The sequence below is a fragment of the Narcine bancroftii genome, chromosome 6 (assembly GCF_036971445.1).
Source record: "Narcine bancroftii isolate sNarBan1 chromosome 6, sNarBan1.hap1, whole genome shotgun sequence".
Classification (NCBI taxonomy): Eukaryota; Metazoa; Chordata; class Chondrichthyes; order Torpediniformes; family Narcinidae; genus Narcine; species Narcine bancroftii.
Window position 1 is genome coordinate 126,105,736 of NC_091474.1, and position 22,205 is coordinate 126,127,940.

The window sequence follows — 22,205 nt, forward strand, 5'->3', positions numbered from 1 at the left end:
AGTGCATGTGAGATATCATGAGTGTAGATGGGGAGGGACTGAACTGGGGGAAAAATAGAGTCAAGATAAGAAGTTTCATGGGGCAGGAGCACATGAAAACCATGGGTCTACCAGGATCTTGGGTACAAGATAGAACTGGCCAGTGTAGGGTTTGGAAACAATGAGGTTGGAAGCCATGGGAGTGAGATGACTGGAAACGATGAAGTGAGAGATGTAGGTGAGACGATGGCTTGATGTTTCTTCGTGGGGCCCTGCTGAAGGCGTAAGTAAAGGCAAGTGTCTGAGAGTTGTCTAGTCATCAACAGCACCACCCTTCTCTGGAGGTTTGATAGTGAGATTGGGATTGGTGCAGAGAGTGCATGGAGAGCATTCCTAGGGGGTGGTGAAGACAAGATGGATTGATGTCTCAGTGGCAGTTGGAAATTTAAAAAAAACCCCAGAGCAGGCAAAAGGCAGGAGAAAGGCTCTTCACTGGGGGGGGGGGGGGGGGGGGAGAGAATCCTGACGGAAGAAGTGGGGACTGAGATGGAGACAACGAGAGAAGATTTTGGCACTGTAGCGTGTGCAGAACTTGAGGTATAGGTGAAGGGGGATTACGGTGATGCCTCTGTTGAGGACAAAGCATTCCATCTCCAGGAGGGGAGGACAGAAAAGCAGCAGGGATTGGAGTGGGGGTCACCGACATGAAGGATGCTGGAGAGGTGGATTGGAGATCAAGGGGAGGAGGTCAGAGGGGGAGGTGGAGAGCTGGGGAGGTCAGAGGGGATGCGGAAGGCTAGGGAGGTCAGATGGGAGGTGGAGGACTAGGGAGATCAGGGGGAGTTGGAGGGTGAAGTCAGAGGGGATAGCGGTGGGTTGGGGAGATGGAAGGGGAGAAGGAGAGGTGAAGGTTGAGGGTCAGGAGAGGTGCAGGGTGTAAGGAGAGCATAAAGATGGTAGGAAGAGGGGGTAGGGAGGGGTGGCGGATAAGGAGAGGTGAGGGGGTAGAGAGGGGCGAGGGGGAAGGTTAAGGGCAGTAGGATCCAGCGTCGGACCCATTCAGTGGCCGGGGGCGAGCAGAGTGAGCGCCTGGTGCTGTGACCGGGAAATTGGGCTTGAGGATTGGTTACTTCTGGTTGGGAACTGGGTTGTGATTGGTGTCCGTGACCGTGAATCTGATTGCGGATTGGTTACTGCCGGTTGGGAACTGAGTTGTGATTGGTAGCTCTGCCCCGAACACCTGGAGGCGATTGGAGGGAACGTGGCCTCATCGGCGTGCTCAACATTTCCCGGCAGCCCGATCGGCCTTTAGCAGCAGAAGCGCTGCAGCAATGGCGGTGCGTATAATTGCGGCTGAGGCCGCCCGCCTTTCATCCGGTGCCATCCGCTGGCGCGGTGGCTGGCGGTGCGCGGGCGACGGGGCCGCAGGGTCAGGCCGCGGGGAGGGAAGGCGGCCGTCCGCCGATTTGGCGGCGATGTGTGTGAACTTTGCTGGCGAAGCTTGTTGGGGGCCTAAATCCCTGGGGCAAGGCCGCTAGGTTTGGTGCAGCGGGTTCCGGGCTGAATCGGACCGGTGGCCGCTTTGGAGAGGCCGGTCTCTTCCAGCGGGGGTTCAATATCTCGGCAACGCCCCTGGCAGGGAGTTACCCACCCCTCACATTCCCAAATCTCCCTGACCTCCCGCTGCTTCAACTCTACGGAGAACTTGGCTGGTCGTTTTTGCATCAAACAATGCAATTACACGAAGAGTAAAACAAAGATAAACGAAGATGAGGTTGGGACTGGAGGGCTTCAATTATTAGCAGGGCTCCTGTTCTTAATAGGAAGGAGGTTGCGAGGATGACCTAATAGAAGTTTATAAAGTAATGAGGAGCGCAAGAGAAGTTCTCTTTTGAGCCGAGCGTGGCAAGAGGGAAGAATTAAAGTGGGGCCTGAGGGCACATTTCACACAGAATGTGAGTGGAGCAAACTGCCAGTGCACTTAATTTGTGTTACAACTGGCAAGATGCAGCAAGTAAGACTTTAATCGCACTGTATTTGAATATTATCCTTGTGTAGATGACAAACTAATTTATTGTTTTAAAGATTTTGACAAATACTTGGCTCGGAAGGGGTAGCTGAGATTATGGGTCAACAGGAAGCACATGGTCAGCACCTTCATCAGCATGGATGAGTTGTCTGATTGAATAATGTGTCCAGAGGACTTGGTTCATCTTCACAACCTGCTCACAATTGTGTGACTACACCCTGAGTCTTGATCTCCATTTAGTGTCTCGTTGGGAAGCGTTGGTCAAGGATGTGGTCAAAGAGCATGCTGTATTTCACTCTAAGATTTGCTGTTTACCTTGTAGTAGTAACTCCGGATTGCTGGTAGATTGGTTTGAGAAATGCCATTGTTTGGAAGCTGATCAGTTTTTACTTCCCACCCTGTACTAAAATTTACTATCAAATATACTATCTCCAGTGCCCTCAGAACTCAACAAATCCTTGGCGAGACCACACCTATTGTTCAGTTTTGGTCGCCTCATTATAAGGAAGGATGTGGAAGCTATGGAAAGAGCAGAGGAGATTTACCAGGATTTGCTTAGATTGGAAAATAAGTCATATGAGGGCAAGGTTAGCAGCACTGGGAGTGAAGAAGGACGAGAGGAAGCGTAATAGAGTTCTAGTTCTGCAGGATTATGAGAGGCATAGATAGGGTGGACAGCCAGCACCTGTTTCCCAGGGCAGGAATGTGTGTACAAAGTGAAAGGGAAGTTTAGGTGAGACATCAGGGGTTAGTTTTTTTTTACACAGAGTTGTGGGTGCCTGGAATGCCTTGCCAGGGATGATGGTGGAGGCTGAAACATTCGGGGCATTTAAGAGACTCTTGGACAGGCACATGGATAGAAGAAAAATTGAGCGCTATGGGGTAGGGAGGTTTTAGTACTTTTTTTAAAAGACTATGGGTTGGCACAACATTGTGGGCTGTAGTGTTCTATGTTCTGAGAAACCCATTTCTTCAGGAATATTTTTTTTTAAATGGTTATTCTTATTTAACATTGGATTCCTGTGATATGGCTCCATAAGGTATCTTTGAACTTGATGTTAAAGATTTTGAACCCAACTTTTAAAATACGTGTAATAGAAAGCAGGAAACACTTGGAATAAAACTATTGAGTTGGTTGGGTTTTTTGTCTTTTGGATTTGAAGTAACCTTTTAATGCAGTATCTCAGGAAGTGTATTTTTAAGACCCTTTTCTGATTCTCATGAATTGTGTGTGTCTTGGTGATCTCAGCATTGTTTGAGTAAGAATGGTTCTTGTGTTCTGTTCAATGTCTATCATATGATTATTTTGGTTTTTTTTTGTTCCTGTCACTTTCAGACGATGAAATTGTCTCTACTTGTATTTCAATTACCTACCTTCCTACCAAATCCCTCTATTGATTTGTAAATTTCTGGTTGTACCATTTTGCATACCTGTATTCTGATCTAGAATACTGTATTTCACTATAAAGTTTTGTATCTCTATACTTGGAATGCCTGAGGTTGTCGCTATCTGTCGCAAGAATGTTCTAAACCAGGTTGTTGTAAGGTTGTAGATGCCAATTGGACCTGATGGGTAATATAATTAAAAGCCCTTTATTTTCATTACATCATTGGTTTGAATAGCTTGGTTACCAGGTGTGAACATTTAAATTTGGTCTCTTTTCAGAGTGAGAAGAAGGAAAACCCTATGCGTGAGCTCCGCATTCGGAAACTATGCCTGAATATCTGTGTTGGTGAAAGTGGTGACAGACTCACCAGAGCTGCTAAAGTGCTGGAGCAACTCACTGGCCAGACCCCAGTGTTTTCAAAAGGTCAGTTGACTTGTCCCTTCTGAAAGGGATGCGTTGATGGAAACAAGGAAAGAGATGGTTTCTGGTCCTTGAATCGTGGTTAAGTTGCACAATGGAAATATTAGGTTATCGGCTGGGGATGAGATGAGTGGAATAGACAGTGGTATCACCTCAGTTCACGGGGCTGTGAAATAATTTGGGAAAGTCAACTAAGATAACGGCTCTTTTTACGTGCAACATGCTCAGACACGAGAATATACTTCTGCAGGCAATTTTAATCCTTTTCACTTTCTGGTATCAGAAAGTGATATTATGAAGCAGACAGTAACAATTAAAGGGGTAAATGTAAATTGTGAGGTGGATTACCCTGAAGGATACTTATCTGGAAGAAAGATTAAAAAAAACCACTTTGCACACTGTGTTGGGGTAAGTGACTCCGAGTGACCAGTTAGTGCAATGTTGTTACAGTGCCAGCAGCCCAGGTTCAAATCTGGAGGTGTCCGTAAGGAGTTTGTATGTTCTCCCCTTGACCTGCATGGGTTTCATCCAACGTTCCAAAGATAATAGGCTAATTGGTCATATTATATTGGCTGCGTGTGCTCGTGGGTCAGAAAGGCCTGCACCATGTGGTGTCTCTAAATTAAAAATAAATTTTACATAATAAACGTAGCATATGATTAAGTTACCTTGTTAATTCCAAAACTGGCGACAAGTTGAAGGCAAGGGAGAAAGTCCTGAGCTTCTGCAAGTTATTGATAGACAGAAACAAAAGGGGGTGAAAAAAACTATTTTGGATAGTAGAGGTGATGCTTTTGAAGAAAGGTAAATGAGGCAAGGTTTTCGATACAACGAAACGTAGGGTTCTTCACAAAGGTAACAGCAGAGGAAATGTGGTTAAGGAGAAACCAGATACTTCATTAGTTAAGGCAAGACTCGATTGGTTACTGTACGAAATACAGTTGGGATACTGCCTACCACACCACATTGGAAGATGCAATATCGCAGGAAAGGAACCAGAGATGCTAGCTGGAAAAGTATGGCCACAAGGAAATTGGTTGCACTGTTAGGATAAAGTGACAGGAAATGAGTGAACAAAGACAGCAACTACGTTAGTCGACGTTTCGGGTCAGGACCTTTGATAAAGGAACCTAACTCGAAACGCTGACCAGCCATTTCACTCCATGGGCACTGTCTGGCCTGATTTTTCTTTGTTCACTCAAGTTTTCAGAATCCGTGGGGTTTTTTTCTCCAGCACATTTTGATTGAGGTGTTTAATATTAGGAGGGATAATGAGCAGGTGTCATTAGGCCCTTTCAGGTGTACCCTCCGCCTTGAGGCCAGCAACAGGAGCAGATTTAAAACTGCGAATGCACCTTTCAGGTGCAGCCCTAAAAGGCTGCTGTAGCGTTACCTGGTCCTCCTGAAAGGGCCTATTCATATCCAGAGGTGCCTCGTAGTGCCTCTGGATCTGATGGAGGCGGGGCGACCGGTGCTGCAGCGCCTCCTGTCATAAATATGTGGCATAGCAATGGCTGTCTTCCCTACCCATAATCCTCCCATGCAGGTGGAACCACTGTTTCCCACAACAGTTCCAGCTACGTGGGGGATTATGGGTAGGAAAGACCACCATTGCTATGCCGCGATTTGAGCCTGATAGAGCGGCCCTGGTGCAGGAGCGGCCAGCTGAGCTGTCTCAGCCCGCACCCCGACGGCCCCTGCTGGCCGCCGCTCCCCAGTGGGGCTGTCAGGCAGCCAGGAGTTGGGTGCTGGCTGATGGAGTCATCAGCCCATTCCCAGGCAACTGCTTACAGAGCTGCATGTTCGGGTGCGTTGGCAGAGTGAGTATGTCTTTAGCTGCAAGGGGAGAGATTATGTGGCTTTACAAGGGGGTATTCAGGCCACCTGAAAGGGCCTATTGTCTCCCTTGGGAGAATAACTTTCAGCCATAGATTGGAATTGGGTCAATACGACAGTTTTCCAATCAATGAGTATCAGTACTAGAGATTTCCAACTGACAGCCTGAAGAGGTGAGTGCAGGTCCCTGTTTCTAAAGTACTTGGATGGCCACTCCAAGAATTACTGTGAAGTAATGGATGGGATGCTGAGAAGTTAGAGCCATGTTTTATGTTCATTTTCAGTCAGTGACCAACTTTAGCATGATAGTAATGTTGATATAGGTGACTTAACACATAGTTAGCACAACGCCATTTCAGTGACCCAGCACTGATTGTCGGAAGTTTGTACATTCTCTGTGTCCGTGTGCATTTCCTGAGGATGCTCTGGTTTCCTCCCACATTCGAAAGACATACAGGTAGTAGGTTAATTGGTCACGTGGATGTATTTAGGTGATGTGGGCTCACGGGCCAGAAGGGTTATTCCGTAAATTAATAACTACCTCAAATTTGAAATGCCAGAATTCTCATCTGATACTGTGTTTATAGATTTGCAGGAGAGCGAGTCTAAATACAACTTTTTGTTCATTGTCCTTCAGGGCATTAAATGACAAGTTCAATGATTCCTTGCTTTGTCCAAGTACCAATTTCTTTGATTATTGAACTTAAGATGTTTTTGGAAGTGAATACATGTTGGGAACTTGGAGTAAACAAGTGACCAGGCTACTTCTCCCAATAGCACGCTATACGGTGCGGTCCTTTGGCATTCGGAGAAATGAGAAGATTGCTGTTCATTGCACAATTCGAGGGGCCAAAGCTGAAGAAATTTTGGAGAAGGGTCTAAAGGTATGTCATTTATGGTGATGTATTCAAAAGCCTATTTGACTGATATTGACCAGAATATTTCTCATCAGTCTTTACTGTGGAGAAGATTAGAGAAGCAAAGGAATTGAAGCAAATGAGTTGTGATGTCTTGGATGATGTTCAAGGGAGGAGGTCATTGGCAGGACAAGTACATGTACACAATCCTTTATCCAGACATCTAAAATCCGGAAAGCTCCAAAAAGCGGCATTTTTTCCTGGTGCTGGTACAGAGGAGAGAGAGAGAGAGCAAGACAGCAGCATGACTGGGTTGGGCGGGGGTGGGGGGGGGAAAGAGATGGCAGCGTGACTCAGGGGAGAGGGAGACAGCAGTGCGGCGAGGGGGGAGAGACGGCAGCGCGACTCGGGCAGGTGAGGGGGTGAGAGAGACAGCAGCACGGCTCGGGCAGGTGATGGGGAGGGAGACGGCAGCACGACTCGGGTGGGTGAGGTGGAGGAGAGAGACGGCAGTGCGACTCGGGTGGGTGAGTGGGGAGAGAGACGGCAGCGCGACTCGGGCGGGTGAGGGGGGAGGAGAGACAGCAGCACGACTCGGGCAAGGGGGAGAGACGGCAATGCAACTTGGGTGGGCGAGGGGAGGAGTGACGCCAGCACAACTGGATGTGGCTGGATACGGCAGCACAATTTGGGTGGGCTTAAATCTGGGGCAGCTGGCTTTTGTTCTGAAATGCAAAATTTGGAACACACTGTTCCCCAAGGGTTCTGGATAAAGGATTGTGTACCTGTATTGTCGAAATAAATATTATTCTTCACAAATGAGAGTCACGATGGTTTCTGTGAGCAGTTGTTTAGGTCATTCTGCTTTCTCACTGCCCATGGGAAGAAGCTGTTCCTCAGCCTGGTGGTGCTGGCTCTGATGCTCCTCTATCTCTTCACGGATGTGAACAGCTAGAAGTTGTGTGCAGGGTGGAAGAGGTCCTCAATGATTTTGTGCTCCATCTTCAGACAGCAATCCTAGTAGATCGTGTGGATTTGGTGGGGGTTGGGGTGGAGGAGAGAGAGAGAGAGAGACCTCTTTGCCATTCTTGTGGTACTATGGATTGACTTCTGATCCATTTCTCTGTAGCAATTGTACCAGACCGATGCAGCCAGCCAGGATGCTCTCTATAAAGCTCCTATAGATGGTTGGCATAATGGTGGCTGGTAGCCTTGCCTGCCTTAGTCTTTTCAGGAAGTGCAGTCACTGTTGTGCCTTCTTGACAAGTGAGGAGATATTGAGTGTCCACAATAGGTCACTAGTTAAGTGAACTCCAAGGAACTTGATGCTCTTCACAGAGCTGTTATTTTTAAAAATTTTTATTTTTCACACTGAACCATACTGACCAAAATGCACACAAACATTTCCCTCTTGAATATACACAGTGTCATTTTCTCCCCTTTTTTCCCCCTCCCTCCCCACCCACTCAACGTTCAACATATATGATACATTAAACCCATTAAACAATGTCATCACACAATGAAAATAAACAAGAAATTTGTGTCTTCTACTTTTACATACTGGGTCAGTTCATTTTTGTCGTCTTCTGTCATTTTAGTTCTTGGAGGTCCGCGTTAGGACTTCTCTGTTGTATTCCGTGTATGGTTCCCAAATTTATTCGAATACTGTGATGTTATTTCTTAAATTATATGTTATTTTTTCCAATGGAATACATTTATTCATTTCTATGTACCATTGCTGTATTCTCAGGCTATCTTCTAATTTCCAGGTTGACATAATACATTTTTTTGCTACAGCTAAGGCTATCCTAATAAATCTTTTTTGTGCTCCATCCAAATCGAGTCCAGGTTCTTTACTTCTTATATTACTTAGAAGAAAGATCTCTTGATTTTTTGGTATGTTGCTTTTTGTGATTTTATTTAATACCTGGTTTAGATCTTCCCAAAACTTTTCCACTTTCTCACATGCCCAAATTGCATGTACTGTTCCCGTTTCCTTCTTACAGCGAAAACATCTATCTGATACTGTTGGGTCCCATTTATTTAACTTTTGGGGTGTGATATATAGCCTATGTAACCAATTATATTGTATCATGCGTAACCTCATGTTTATTATATTTCTCATAGTTCTGGAGCATAGCTTTTCCCATTTTTCATTTTTTATCTTTGTTTAGATTTTGTTCCCACTTTTGTTTGGGTTTACAGCGTATTTCATCGTACTCTTTCTTTTGCAGCTTGATGTACATGTTTGGTATAAATCTTTTAATTATCATTGAGTCTGTAATTACATATTCAAAGCTGCTTCCTTCTGGTAACCTCAGACTGTTTCCCAATTTGTCCTTTAAGTAGGTTTTCAGTTGGTGGTATGCAAACATTGTACTGTGAGTTGTACCATATTTGTACTTCATTTGTTCAAAAGATAATAAATAATTTCCCCCCCAAAAATTTCTGTTCTTTTGATCCCTTTTCTCTCTCATTCTCTAAAGGAAAGTTATCTTTTGTGAAAGGGATTAGTTGATTTTGCGTCAATAATAATTTTGGTAGTTGGTAATTTGTTTTTTTTCCTTTCTACGTGAATCTTCTTCCAAATGTTGAGCAGATGATGCAATACCAGTGAATTCCTATGTTGCACCAATTTTTCATTCCATTTATATAGTATATGTTCAGGTATCTTCTCCCCTATTTTATCTAGTTCTAATCTGGTCCAATCTGGTTTTTCCCTTGTTTGATAAAAATCTGATAGGTATCTTAATTGTGCGGCTCTATAATAATTCTTAAAGTTTGGTAGTTGTAAGCCTCCTTGTTTGTACCATTCTGTTAATTTAGCTAGTGCTATCCTCAGTTTCCTCCCTTTCCATAAGAATTTCCTTATTATTTTCTTTAGCTCCTTGAAGAATTTCTCTGTTAGGTGAATTGGTAATGACTGAAATAGGTATTGTATCCTTGGGAAAATGTTCATTTTAATACAGTTTATCCTTCCTATCAGTGTTAGTGGTAAGTCTTTAAAATGCTCTAAGTTGTCTTGTAATTTTTTCATTAATGGATGATAATTTAGTTTGTATAGATGGCCTAGATTATTATCTAGTCTAATACCTAGGTATTGGATTGCTTGTGTTTGCCATTTAAATGGTGATTCTTTCTTAATCTTTGAAATCCGCATTATTCATTGGCATCGCTTCACTTTTATCTGCGTTGATCTTGTACCCCAATATTTCTCCATATTCCTTCAATTTCTTATGTAATTCTTTTATTGATAATTCTGGTTCTGTTAAGTATACTATGATGTCATCTGCAAATAGACTGATTTTATATTCTTTCTCTTTTATTTTTATCCCTTTTATTTTATTTTCTGTTCTTATCAGTTCTGCCAAGGGTTCTGTAGCTAAAGCGAACACTGAGGGAGATAGTGGACATCCCTGCATAGTTGACCTGCTTAATTTAAATTGTTTCGATATATATCCATTTACTGTCACCTTCACCAATGGTCTCTTATATAATGCTTTAATCCAATTAATATATTTCTCTGGTAGGTTGAACCTCTGTAGTACTTTGAATAAGTAATTCCATTCTACCCTGTCAAAGGCTTTCTCTGCGTCTAAATTAACCACCACTGTTGGCGTCTTATTTCCTTGTACTTCATGGATTAAGTTAATGAACTTACAGATATTGTCCATTGTTCATCTTTTCTTAATAAATCCAGTTTGATCTAGTTTTACTATTTTTAGTACACAGTTGGCCAATCTGTTTGCTAATAGTTTTGCTATTATTTTATAATCTGAGTTAAGTAGAGATATTGGTCGATACGATGCTGGTGTTAGTGGATCTTTCCCCGTCTTTGGTATTACTGTAATTATTGCTGTTTTACATGAATCTGGCATGTTTTGTGTTTCTTCAATCTGGTTCATTACTTCCAGGAGAGGAGGAATTAATAGGTCTTTAAATGCTTTATAGAATTCTATTGGGAGTCCGTCCTCTCCAGGTGTTTTATTATTCGGTAGTTTTTTAAAATATATCCTGTATTTCCTCTTTCAAATTATTTTATTAATTTATTTTGCTCCTCCTTGCAATTTCTGTAGTTCAATTTTAGCTAGAAACTCATCTATTTTGTCTTCTTTCCCTTCGTTCTCAGTTTGATATAGTTGCTTGTAGAATTCATTGAAGTTTTCATTGATCTCCATTGGGTTATATGTAATTTGTTTGTCCTTTTTCCTTGATGCCAATATCATTCTTTCGGTTTGTTCTGTTTTAAGCTGCCAAGCTAGTATTTTGTGCGTTTTTTTTTCCTCCTAGCTCATAATACTTCTGTTTTGTCTTCATTATGTTCTTCTCCACCTTGTATGTTTGTAATGTTTCATATTTTATTTTTTTGTCCACGAATTCTCTTCTTTTTGTTGCATCTTCCCTTGTTGCTAATTCTTTTTCTGTACTTGCTATTTCCCTTTCCAGCTGTTCTATTTCCTGATTGTAGTCCTTCTTCATTTTAGTTACATAACTTATTATCTGCCCTCTGATGAACGCTTTCATTGCATCCCATAGTATAAATTTATCTTTCACTGATTCCCTATTTATTTCAAAGTATATTTTAATTTGTCGCTCAATGAATTCTCTAAAATCTTGTCTTTTAAGTAGCATGGAGTTTAATCTCCATCTATACGTTCTCGGTGGGATGTCCTCCAGCTCTATTGCTAATAACAGGGGTGAGTGATCCAATAACAATCTAGCTTTATATTCCGTTTTTCTAACTCTCCCTTGGATGTGGGCTGACAACAGGAACAGGTCCATCCTTGAGTATGTTTTATGTCTATTCGAATAATATGAGTATTCCTTCTCTTTTGGGTGTTGTCTCCTCCATATATCCAAAAGTTGCATTTCCTGTATCGATTTAACCATAAATTTGGTTACTTTGTTCTTTCTGCTAGTCTTTTTTCCAGTTTTATCCATCTTTGAGTCCAAATTAAAGTTAAAGTCCCCTCCTATCAGTATATTCCCCTACGTATCTGCAATCTTAAAAAAGATATCTTACATAAATTTTTGATCCTCTTCATTAGGTGCATATACATTGAGCAAATTCCAAAATTCTGAATATATCTACAAACTCACGGACCAGCTTGCTCACAATTTGTTCTTTGTGATTTCCCCATACAATCTGGCAGACTTAGTGTCAAATTTAAGGTTAGACCTTCCCATACTTGCACGTGTTTTATTCCTGCTACTACTTGCCTATGCTCGCTATAAACTGTTATCCCAGTTACCATTTTCCCATGCCCATCTTTTGTTAATATCATTTACTACAAAATGATGTTCATTTGTTTTCTCACTCATAACACCCACACACTCCCCCCACCCCCCACGAGGGTAAGAGGTGTGAGTAATCTTTTTTTTTAAATTTTTTATTTTTCACACCATAAATCACAATAGCCATGATATACACTTTTTCTTTTCCACACATTTACAGTGACTTTTTCTCCCTCCCCCCTCCCCCCTCCCTCCTCCCAAGCCACCCCCCCACCCCCCCCCCCTCCTCCCAAGCCACCCCCCCACCCCCCCCCCTCCTCCCAAGCCACCCCCCCACCCCCCCCCCTCATCCATTTTAGGTATACAATCTAGGTTGCATTAATTCAGTTAGACAATGTTGTCGTTCAACAAAAATACACCAGAAATTCTACTGAGTCCATTCTTTTCTTTTCTTCTCCTTCCATCAACTTAGGTAATGTTTGTTCCCGGTAGGTTTTCGCTATTGTATTTAATGTAAGGCTCCCATACTTGTTCGAATATTTCAATATTATTTCTTAAACTATATGTTATTTTTTCTAATGGAATACATTTATTCATTTCTATATACCATTGTTGTATTTTCAAATTATCTTCCAATTTCCAGGTTGACATAATACATTTTTTTGCTACGGCTAGGGCTATCTTGACAAATCTTTTTTGTGCATCTTCCAAGTCAATTCCAAATTCTTTATTTTTTATGTTACTTAGGAGAAAGATCTCTGGATTCTTTGGTATATTGTTTTCTGTTATTTTATTTAATATCTGATTGAGATCATCCCAAAATTTTTCTACTCTCTCACATGTCCAGATTGCATGAATTGTTGTTCCCCTTTCTTTTTTACATCGAAAACATCTATCAGATACTGTTGGGTCCCATTTATTTAACTTTTGCGGTGTAATGTATAGTCTGTGTAACCAATTCTATTGTATCATACGCAGCCTCGTATTTATTGTATTTCTCATCGTTCCAGAGCATAACTTCTCCCATGTTTCCTTTTTTATCTTTATATTTAAATCTTGTTCCCATTTTTGTTTAGTTTTACCATTTGTTTCCTCATTTTCCTTTTCTTGCAGTTTAATATACATATTTGTTATAAATCTTTTGATTAACATTGTATCTGTAATCACATATTCAAGGTTACTTCCCTCTGGTAAACTCAAGTTGCTTCCTAATTTATCTTTCAAGTAGGATCTCAGTTGGTAATATGCCAGCGCTGTATCTCCAGTTATATTGTACTTATCTCTCATTTGTTCAAAGGATAAGAATCTACTTCCTGAAAAACAATTTTCTATTCTTTTAATCCCTTTTTTTTCCCATTTTCTAAAGGCAAGGTTGTCTATTGTAAAAGGGAGTAGCTTATTTTGCGTCAATATTAGTTTTGGTATTTGGTAATTTATTTTATTTCTTTCTACATGAATCTTCTTCCATATATTGAGGAGATGGTGTAATACTGGAGAAGTTCTATGTTGTACCAATTTTTCGTCCCATTTATATAATATGTGTTCAGGTATCTTTTCCCCTATTTTATCTAATTCTAGTCTCGTCCAGTCTGGTTTTTCCCTTGTTTGATAAAAATCTGATAGGTACCTTAATTGTGCGGCTCTATAATAATTTTTGAAGTTTGGCAATTGTAAGCCTCCTTGTTTATACCATTCTGTTAATTTATCTAGTGCTATCCTCGGTTTCCCCCCTCTCCATAAAAATCTCCTTATTATTTTCTTTAACTCTTTGAAGAATTTTTCTGTCAGTTGTATTGGCAATGCCTGAAATAAGTATAGTATCCTTGGAAAAATGTTCATTTTAATACAGTTTATCCTTCCTATCAGTGTTAGTGGTAGCTCTTTCCAATGCTCTAAATCGTCCTGTAATTTTTTCATTAGTGGATTGTAATTGAGTTTATATAATTGGCCTAGATTTTTGTTTATTTGCACACCTAGGTATCTTATTGCCTGCGTTTGCCATCTGAATGGGGATTCCTCCTTAAATTTTGAGAAATCCGCATTATTCATAGGCATTGCTTCACTTTTATTTACGTTTATCTTGTATCCCGACACTTCTCCATATTCCTTCAATTTCTTATATAGTTCTTTTATTGATAGTTCTGGTTCTGTTAAGTACACTATCACATCATCCGCAAACAGACTGATTTTATATTCCCTGTCTTTTATTTTTATTCCTTTTATATTATTATCTATTCTTATCGATTCTGCTAGTGGTTCTATAGCTAGCGCAAACAATAATGGTGATAGTGGGCATCCCTGCCGCGTTGACCTGCTTAAGTTAAATTGCTTTGATACATGTCCATTTACTGTCACTTTCGCTAACGGTCCCTCATATAATGCTTTAATCCAATTAATAAACTTCTCCGGTAAACTGAATTTTTGCAATACTTTGAACAAGTAATTCCATTCTACTCTGTCGAAGGCCTTCTCTGCATCTAAAGCAACTGCTACTGCCGGTGCTTTATTTCCTTCTACTGCATGAATTAAGTTAATAAATTTACAAATATTGTCTGTTGTGCGTCTTTTTTTGATAAATCCAGTTTGATCTAAATTTACCATTTTCGGTACCTGTTCTGCTAATCTGTTCGCTAATAGTTTAGCTATTATCTTATAATCTGTGTTTAGCAGAGATATTGGTCTATATGACGCTGGTGAGAGTGGATCTTTCCCTTGTTTTAGTATCACTGTAATTATTGCTGTTTTACATGAATCTGGTAAGTTTTGTGTCTCATCAATCTGGTTGATTACATCCAGGAGGGGCGGTATTATTAGGTCTTTAAATGTTTTGTAGAATTCTATTGGGAGTCCATCCTCTCCTGGTGTCTTATTATTTGGTAAATTTTTTATTATCTCTTGTATTTCTACTGTTCCAAATGGTTCTGTTAATTTATTTTGTTCCTCTATTTGTAGTTTTGGTAGTTCAATTTTAGTCAAAAATTCATCTATTTTCCCTTCTTTCCCTTCGTTTTCGGTTCGGTATAATTGTTCATAGAATTCTCTGAAGTTTTCCTTAATTTCTTTTGGATTATATGTAATTTGTTTGTCTTTTTTCCTTGTTGCCAATACCATTTTCTTAGTTTGCTCTGTCTTAAGCTGCCATGCTAAGATTTTGTGTGTTTTTTCACCTAGTTCATAATATTTCTGTTTTGTCTTCATTATATTCTTCTCCACCTTATATGTTTGTAATGTTTCATATTTTATTTTTTTATCCGCCAATTCTCTTCTTTTGGTTGTATCTTCCTTTATTGCTAATTTTTTTTCTATGTTTATTATTTCCCTTTCCAACTGCTCTGTTTCCTGATTATAGTCCTTCTTCATCTTGGTTGCATAACTTATTATTTGCCCTCTAATGAATGCTTTCATTGCGTCCCATAGTATAAACTTATCTTCCACTGATTCCGTATTTACTTCAAAGTACATTTTTAATTGTTTTTCAATAAATTCTCTAAAATCCTGTCTTTTAAGTAGCATGGGGTTTAATCTCTATTGCTCTATTGCCAATAACAGGGGTGAGTGGTCCGATAATAGTCTAGCTTTATATTCCGTTTTCCTAACTCTCCTTGAATGTGGGCTGATAACAGGAATAGGTCTATCCTTGAGTATGTTTTATGTCTAGTCGAGTAGTATGAGTATTCCTTTTCTTTTGGGTTTTGTTTCCTCCATATGTCCACAAGTTTCATTTCTTGCATTGATTTAATTATAAATTTGGTTACTTTGTTCTTCCTGTTAATTTTTTTCCCCGTTTTATCCATATTTGGATCCAAATTCAGATTGAAATCCCCTCCTATTAGTATGTTCCCTTGCGTATTAGCTACCTTCAAAAAGGTATCTTGCGTAAACTTTTGATCTTCTTCGTTAGGTGAATATATATTAAGTAGATTCCAAAGCTCTGAATATATCTGACATTTTATCATAACATATCTCCCTGCTGGATCTATTATTTCCTCTTCTATTTTAAATGGCACACTTTTGCTAATTAATATAGCCACTCCTCTTGCTTTTGAATTATACGATGCTGCTGTTACATGTCCTACCCAATCTCTCTTTAATGTGCTCCAATTCAGTTAAGTGTGTTTCTTGGACAAATGCTATATCTATTTTTTCCTTTTTCAGTAAATTTAGTAGTTTCTTCCTTTTAATTTGGTTATGTATTCCATTAATATTTAGAGTCATATAGTTCAGCGTAGCCATTTTATATTTTGTTTATCTTCTCTTTCCGTTTTTCCATCATTACCTTTCCTCCTTTTCCATTTCTGTTTTCTTATTTTCAACTCTTTACCAGACAACATTCCTATAACATCCAACATTTTCCTTATTCTCCTATTTCTATCTTCTTTATCCCCAATCTCACCTTCCCCTCCTGAGTTGTCCTTTATCCCTTGTCGGACAACCACATCTCCCCTCTCCATTTGGATTTGCGAATCCACTCGCAAGCGTCAACTGATTTTGCAGTGACCGCTCTTTTCCCCCCACCCAGCCCCCCCAGAAAAGATTTCGCTTTTTATATGTCACAAAGGTCACTCTTTTAATTCCCTCCTTATTCTCTCTATTCCATTACCTTCCCTTATTAATTCTTGTCTATACTCTCTATGTTTTCCTCTAATTACAGATACTTTCACATATGCCCATTGTCTCTATTCACTCTTATACCTCTTTACCCGCATACATATCAATCGTGGTCATTTTTACCCTCATTACCCGTCTTCATCCCTCAGTCTATTTTTGTCTTTACCCACATACATATCAATCGTGATCATTTTTGCTCTCATTACCCGTCTTCATCCCTCAGTCTATTTTTGTAATTGTTCTGCAAATTTTCGTGCTTCTTCTGGATCCGAGAATAGTCTGTTTTGTTGTCCTGGAATAAATATTTTCAATACCGCAGGATGCTTCAGTGTAAATTTATATCCTTTCTTCCATAAAATCGCTTTTGCTGTATTGAACTCTTTTCTCTTCTTTAGGAGTTCAAAGCTTATATCTGGATAAATGAAGATTTTTTGCCCTTTATACTCCAGTGGTTTGTTGCCCTCTCTTACTTTTTCCATTGTCTTCTCCAGTACCTTTTCTCTTGTAGTATTTCTTAGGAATTTTACTACAATAGATCTTGGTTTTTGTTGTGGTTGTGGTTTAGGGGCCAATGCTCTATGTGCCCTTTCTATTTCCATTTCTTGCTGTAGTTCTGGACATCCTAGGGCCTTAGGGATCCATTCTTTTATAAACTCCCTCATATTCTTGCCTTCTTCATCTTCCTTAAGGCCCACTATCTTTATGTTATTTCTTCTGTTATAATTTTCCATTATATCTATTTTTTGGGCTAGTAATTCTTGTGTCTCTTTAGTTTTTTTATTAGATTCCTCCAATTTCTTTTTTAAGTCTTCTACCTCCATTTCTGCTGCTATTGCCCGTTCTTCCATCTTGTCCATTTTTTTCCCCATTTCTGTTAAGGTCATATCCATTTTATTTATTTTCTTTTCTGTGTTGTTTATTCTTCTTCTTAAATCATTGAATTCCTGTGTTTGCCATTCTTTAAATGACTCCATGTATCCTCTAACAAGAGCAAGTATATCCTTTACCTTGCCTTTCCCTTTATCTATTTCACTGTATTCTTCCTCTTCTTCCTCTGGGTTGGCCATCTGTTGTTTCTTTGATGCCCTTTCCTCCTCTTCTTTCTTGTTTCCATTGTCTTCTGTGGTCTCTTCTTGCTGCAGGTGTTCTGCAGCTGTCGTTGCCGGCTGTGGAGATCGACTCCCCAGCTGGTCCCCCCTCCCGTCGGTGTGTTTTTTTTCATGCGCATCGCGCATGCGCGGTTGCGCACTTTTACTCGGCTCTGTGAGCCATTGTTGTAGTTCTTTTTCTACCGACCTGAGGTAGTGGGGTCTTCTCTCCACAGCGGGCCTCTTCGGACAGGTAAGGCCTTCACCTTTTTCCTCCGTTGTCTTCTCTTCCTCTCTTCTTTCCATTGATTTTGATTTTTCTCCTTTTGTCTCCATCTTCTTTCCACCTTTATACTCACTTTTCTTTAACTTGTATTTCTGTGCCTTTGTATTTTCTCTTGTTTTTCCCGACTTTTCTGGAGAGGGCTGGAGTTCACCGTCCGGCCACTACTCCATCACGTGACTCCTCCAGAGGTGTGAGTAATCTTGTAGAACAAACCATTCACTGCCTGTGAGTATATGATGTGTCTCTCAGGATGTCACTGCTGGAGGTTGGGCTCCCCTTAGCTCCACAATACTGGGTTGGTAATGTGAAAGGGCGCATGGAACTGGTTTTTCTGGGTCCACTGTGAACAGCCCATTATTTCAAAATGGGTTGTTCACATGCCAGTTTAGCAGGTTGCCAATGTGAAAGGGCCTAATTCCGACTCCTGCACTGTGCCACTCACACACTGGCTGCCCTGCTTAAGCTTCCCCTCTTTTTATTTGTGACTTCCCCTTTTTTTGTTGTACTCATTCCCACCAATTATTGATCTGTTTAACCCTTAAATTCCTTTTTAAATGCACTTAACAAAAGTGAACCTGCAGACAATAAGTGAATTTGTAGTCAATACCAAAATTGGTGCTGAGGTGAAGAGCAAAAAGTATCTAAGTTTGCAACAGGATCAAGATCTTCATTTGGGAAGGTGGCATGTGGAATTTACCTCCGACTGGTGTGAGGTGTCATACTTTGGTTGAAGCACCGTAGGAGTTGCACTGTAAATGGCAGGGCCATGGAGATGGTTATAGAACAGACTTGAGGGTACAAGTGCATTGTTTAATGAAAGCATTGAGCAAATAAGTTTGAATGTTGCTTTGCTTTCGTTTAGGTCCGGGAGTATGAATTGAGGAAGAGCAACTTCTGTAATACAGGGAACTTTGGCTTTGGGATCCAAGAACACATTGATTTGGGCATTAAATATGATCCCAGCATTGGAATTTATGGTCTGGATTTCTACGTGGTAAGTGAATGCTGAGATTTACAGTCACTTTTTCATCAATGTGATGACAAATGGGGATCATTTCCAAATTGTAGCCCAATATGGGCTAATTATAGTGCTAAGAATTTACTATAAGCAGACATTGCTAACTTAATCAGCCTGATTCCATAAATGTAATAAATTTCAATTCTTAATTGAAATTATTGTTAATTTTCAGATTTTGGTTTTTTAAAGGGATGTAGATTTGCAGGCCGAGCCAACATTTAATTACCCTTGAAGATAGTGGAGAGCTGCCTTATTGAACCGCTGCAGTCCGAGTGCACACAATGCTGTTAGGGGGGAATGCCAGGATTTTGTCCCAACAATGAAAGAACAGCGATATATTTCTGTCAGAATGCTGTATGGCTGAGAGGGCATCTTGCAGGTGGCAATGTTCCTATATTTTTCTAGCTGGTCGAGGTGGTGGGTTTAGAAGGTGGTGACTGAGGAGTTTTGGTGAGTTGCTGCAGTGCTTCCTGTACAGTACGAACTGCTACTCCTGTGTACAGGTGCCTAACCTTTTATCCGGAATTGCGAAAACTGGCACTTTTTTCACTAGATGACATCGGCTCATAAAAGATGGAGCTTGGCACCAAATGTGACCCTCACTTAACTCCTGTGTATCATGTTGCGTTCCACTATATAAGCCCATCTCCGAATCGTCTCTACTGACGCCAGAGCTCCTTGAGGCCATGCACTGCAGTTTAGATCATTTGTCCTTGTTTGGGGCAAGGCTTTTAATGATTTTTAGGAGCTTGGTGACTGGTGGAACCCAAACTGGGCTTGGGTCAGTGATCCTTTCTGTCAGTTTGTTGTTTATTGAGTAGAGTAATGGGACTGTAATTGGCTGGATTGGATCTGTTCAGCTTGTGAACAGGATGTCCCTGGGCTATTTGCCAGGCGGCAGTTTACCTTGGATGATCTCTGCATCTGATTGCAAATTTATTTTGTGACATTATCTGCAGACATTGGTTCAAATGTTTCCTCCAGTCTATCTGTAGACAAACAACTCCAAGTATTGTTATTATTCTTCAGCATTTACCAATTGCACAATAGAGCAGTTAATGAAAGACCTGCAGAGATCATTGGCTCCCCAGGTCTGGCTACAGTAATAGAAACAAAGTCAGACTAGTTGCAATGATCTTGTTTAGTTTGGATTCACTTTTAACTATTAACCCTCAATAAAATGATTTCTGAACAATTTTAAATACAGAAAATTAGCATTACTATTTGACACAAGCAAAGATTTTTAATATTGGTGGTGGAAATTAGAATTGCACTAATCTGATAAATAATAAACTATTTGGGTTTAAATAAATTAACATGGAAAACAAATTGGTATTGTTTTCTCTTTGAGCTGTTTGCATTGAAAATCTTTGAGTTGTAGAAGGTATAAGAAAATCAGGTGTTAGCGTAACTCGTGATTGGAGAGTTGAGTTGGCCGTTGTATACATCACATTGATTATCTATTTCAGAATTCTGCCAAGATGACATTGACTGATCATTCCAATGAGGAATGTAATTTGCCATGTACGAGTTGATATTTTTTGTTTTTGAACACTTCTAGGTCATGGGGCGACCTGGTTTCAGTATTTCCGATAAAAAGATCAAAAGAGGCCGCATCGGTTCAAGGCATAAAATTTCTAAGGAAGAATCAATGAGGTGGTTTCAGCAGAAGGTAAAGCAATGAATTATCTCATTCCCTTCTTTCACACTCAATTCAAACCAAATCCCTAATAAAGGAATAGAAACAACACATTTATAGCTGGACAAAGGCACATTCACCTTATTACAGGTGTGTATTTAATACCATGGGGTTCCCTGGGTTTTCAGCAACTATTTATTTGGATGTTCCTGGACTTTCTTCCTATATCTCAGTGGTGTGGGTTGATGCATAGATGTGGTAAAATCTGGGTGGAGGATAATTACTGGGTGATTGGATTGATCCATAAACTAGACGAGTCCCAGGAAATAGTTTAAAATGTTCTGTATGACGATTAGCATAACTTTAGATTTTTGGTGATAGATGTGAAACATTTAAACTTTTTGATAACAATGGCCAGATTGATCATAATTTTATAATGTCACACACACGATCCTTGTGAATTAGGCTTCACCAGTCCAATTGAGAATACTCAATTCAGTGACTGATTTGCCAAATTGGTTCCAATTTTCCTCTTTGCTTCAATGTATTCAAAAATTAGGGAGGTATGGGAACTCGATACTTAGAGATATAACCTATTTAAATCAGTTTCTGAAGCTGTGACTAAACTTGTTTATTACAGTTCACTTGAGGTGGATCATACTTTCATCTGGAACTTTGGAATGGTAGCATGGGAGAATGTCCATCTTTGATCCCTGTGTCTGGTAGTTATTTTCCAGGTACAGTTAGTGACAGTCTCTTGGAATGGTAGCATGGGAGAATGTCTATCTTTGATCCCTGTGTCTGGTAGTTATTTTCCAGGTACAGTCAGTGACAGTCCCTTGGAATGGAGTCAGTTTTCCAGAGATTAGGGTAATGTTTTGTGAATCAAAACCTTGTTAACCATTTAAGTAGAAAGATGCTGAAAATTCAGCATGTTTAGAAGGATCAACAATGAAACTTTCAGCCAACCTCAGGCAATTTATTGCCACCAAAATGCTGCCTGGCCAACTGCACGATCCAAAACTTATAGAGCGTACATTCAGATCTGTTCCTTTTCTGATACTCAGTTGAACTGCATTCTTGCTAGTGTAATCTTTGCTTAATGCCTGTTCCTTTTGTCTTCCAGTACGATGGTATCCTCCTGCCTGGAAAGTAATTTGAACAGTGTGCAGAACCTGGAATAAAGACAAACTTACTAATGCCATTTGTGTCTTTCTAAAGTGACGTAACACTGTTCCAAAAACTAGTGAAATCATTATTTGACACAAACAGCAGGATGAGGAATCTTGAGTTACAGGATTCTTTGTTATGCTACAGTTCTGGTTATTTGTGCAGTCCTTGATGGTTGCGAGGATTAACCAGCAGAGGCTGCTTCACTGACAATGACCAGTAACAATTGATTGGGTAGTTTCAAATACATAACTATTGTACTTGTGGCACAGGCTGTAGGCATGGTGCTATCATATAACAGTGCGGAAACAGGCCACGTCGGCCCTTCGAGTCCAGACCGGTTCCCTTGAGCTCGACCCTCCAATCCCCTCACATCCATGTACACATCCAACCTTCTCTTAAATGACAGAATGGACCCTGCCACAACTATCTCTTCTGGAAGATCATTCCATTCTACCACCAGTCTGAGTGAAAAAGCATCCTCTAACATTTCTCCTAAAGTCTTGGCCCCCTGGACCCATACAACCAAGAAGGTTTGTGAGAAGTAACAAGGAACAAACCACTTGCAGATCAAGTTGAACTCCTTGACAGTCATCCAACATATGCAAACATCAGGTACCCAGAAGAAGGGGCATCTACTGTGTCTGTTCAT

General features: G+C 40.3%; 2 protein-coding genes across 3 annotated transcripts in view; one reads left to right on the forward strand and one right to left on the reverse strand.

Moving 5' to 3' along the window:
* The window catches only part of eloal (elongin A, like), a 213,177-nt gene that overhangs the window by 11,474 nt on the left and 179,498 nt on the right, over positions 1 to 22,205 (reverse strand). The gene's annotated exons all lie outside the window — the stretch shown is intronic.
* LOC138736450 (large ribosomal subunit protein uL5-like) lies at positions 1,210 to 21,587 on the forward strand. Its single transcript, XM_069885990.1, has 6 exons — positions 1,210 to 1,316; positions 3,675 to 3,819; positions 6,430 to 6,536; positions 18,589 to 18,720; positions 20,306 to 20,416; positions 21,510 to 21,587. Exons 1-6 carry the CDS (start codon positions 1,311 to 1,313, stop codon positions 21,537 to 21,539), a joined length of 531 nt encoding a protein of 176 aa, XP_069742091.1. The 5' UTR covers positions 1,210 to 1,310; the 3' UTR covers positions 21,540 to 21,587.

What these genes read in the sequence shown, in the direction of transcription:
- LOC138736450 (XM_069885990.1), top strand. An exon ending in TTTTGGAGAAGGGTCTAAAG is followed by an intron (nt 6,537 to 18,588) that starts GTATGTCATTTA and finishes GCTTTCGTTTAG; the next exon opens with GTCCGGGAGTATGAATTGAG. An exon ending in TGAGGTGGTTTCAGCAGAAG is followed by an intron (nt 20,417 to 21,509) that starts GTAAAGCAATGA and finishes TTTGTCTTCCAG; the next exon opens with TACGATGGTATCCTCCTGCC.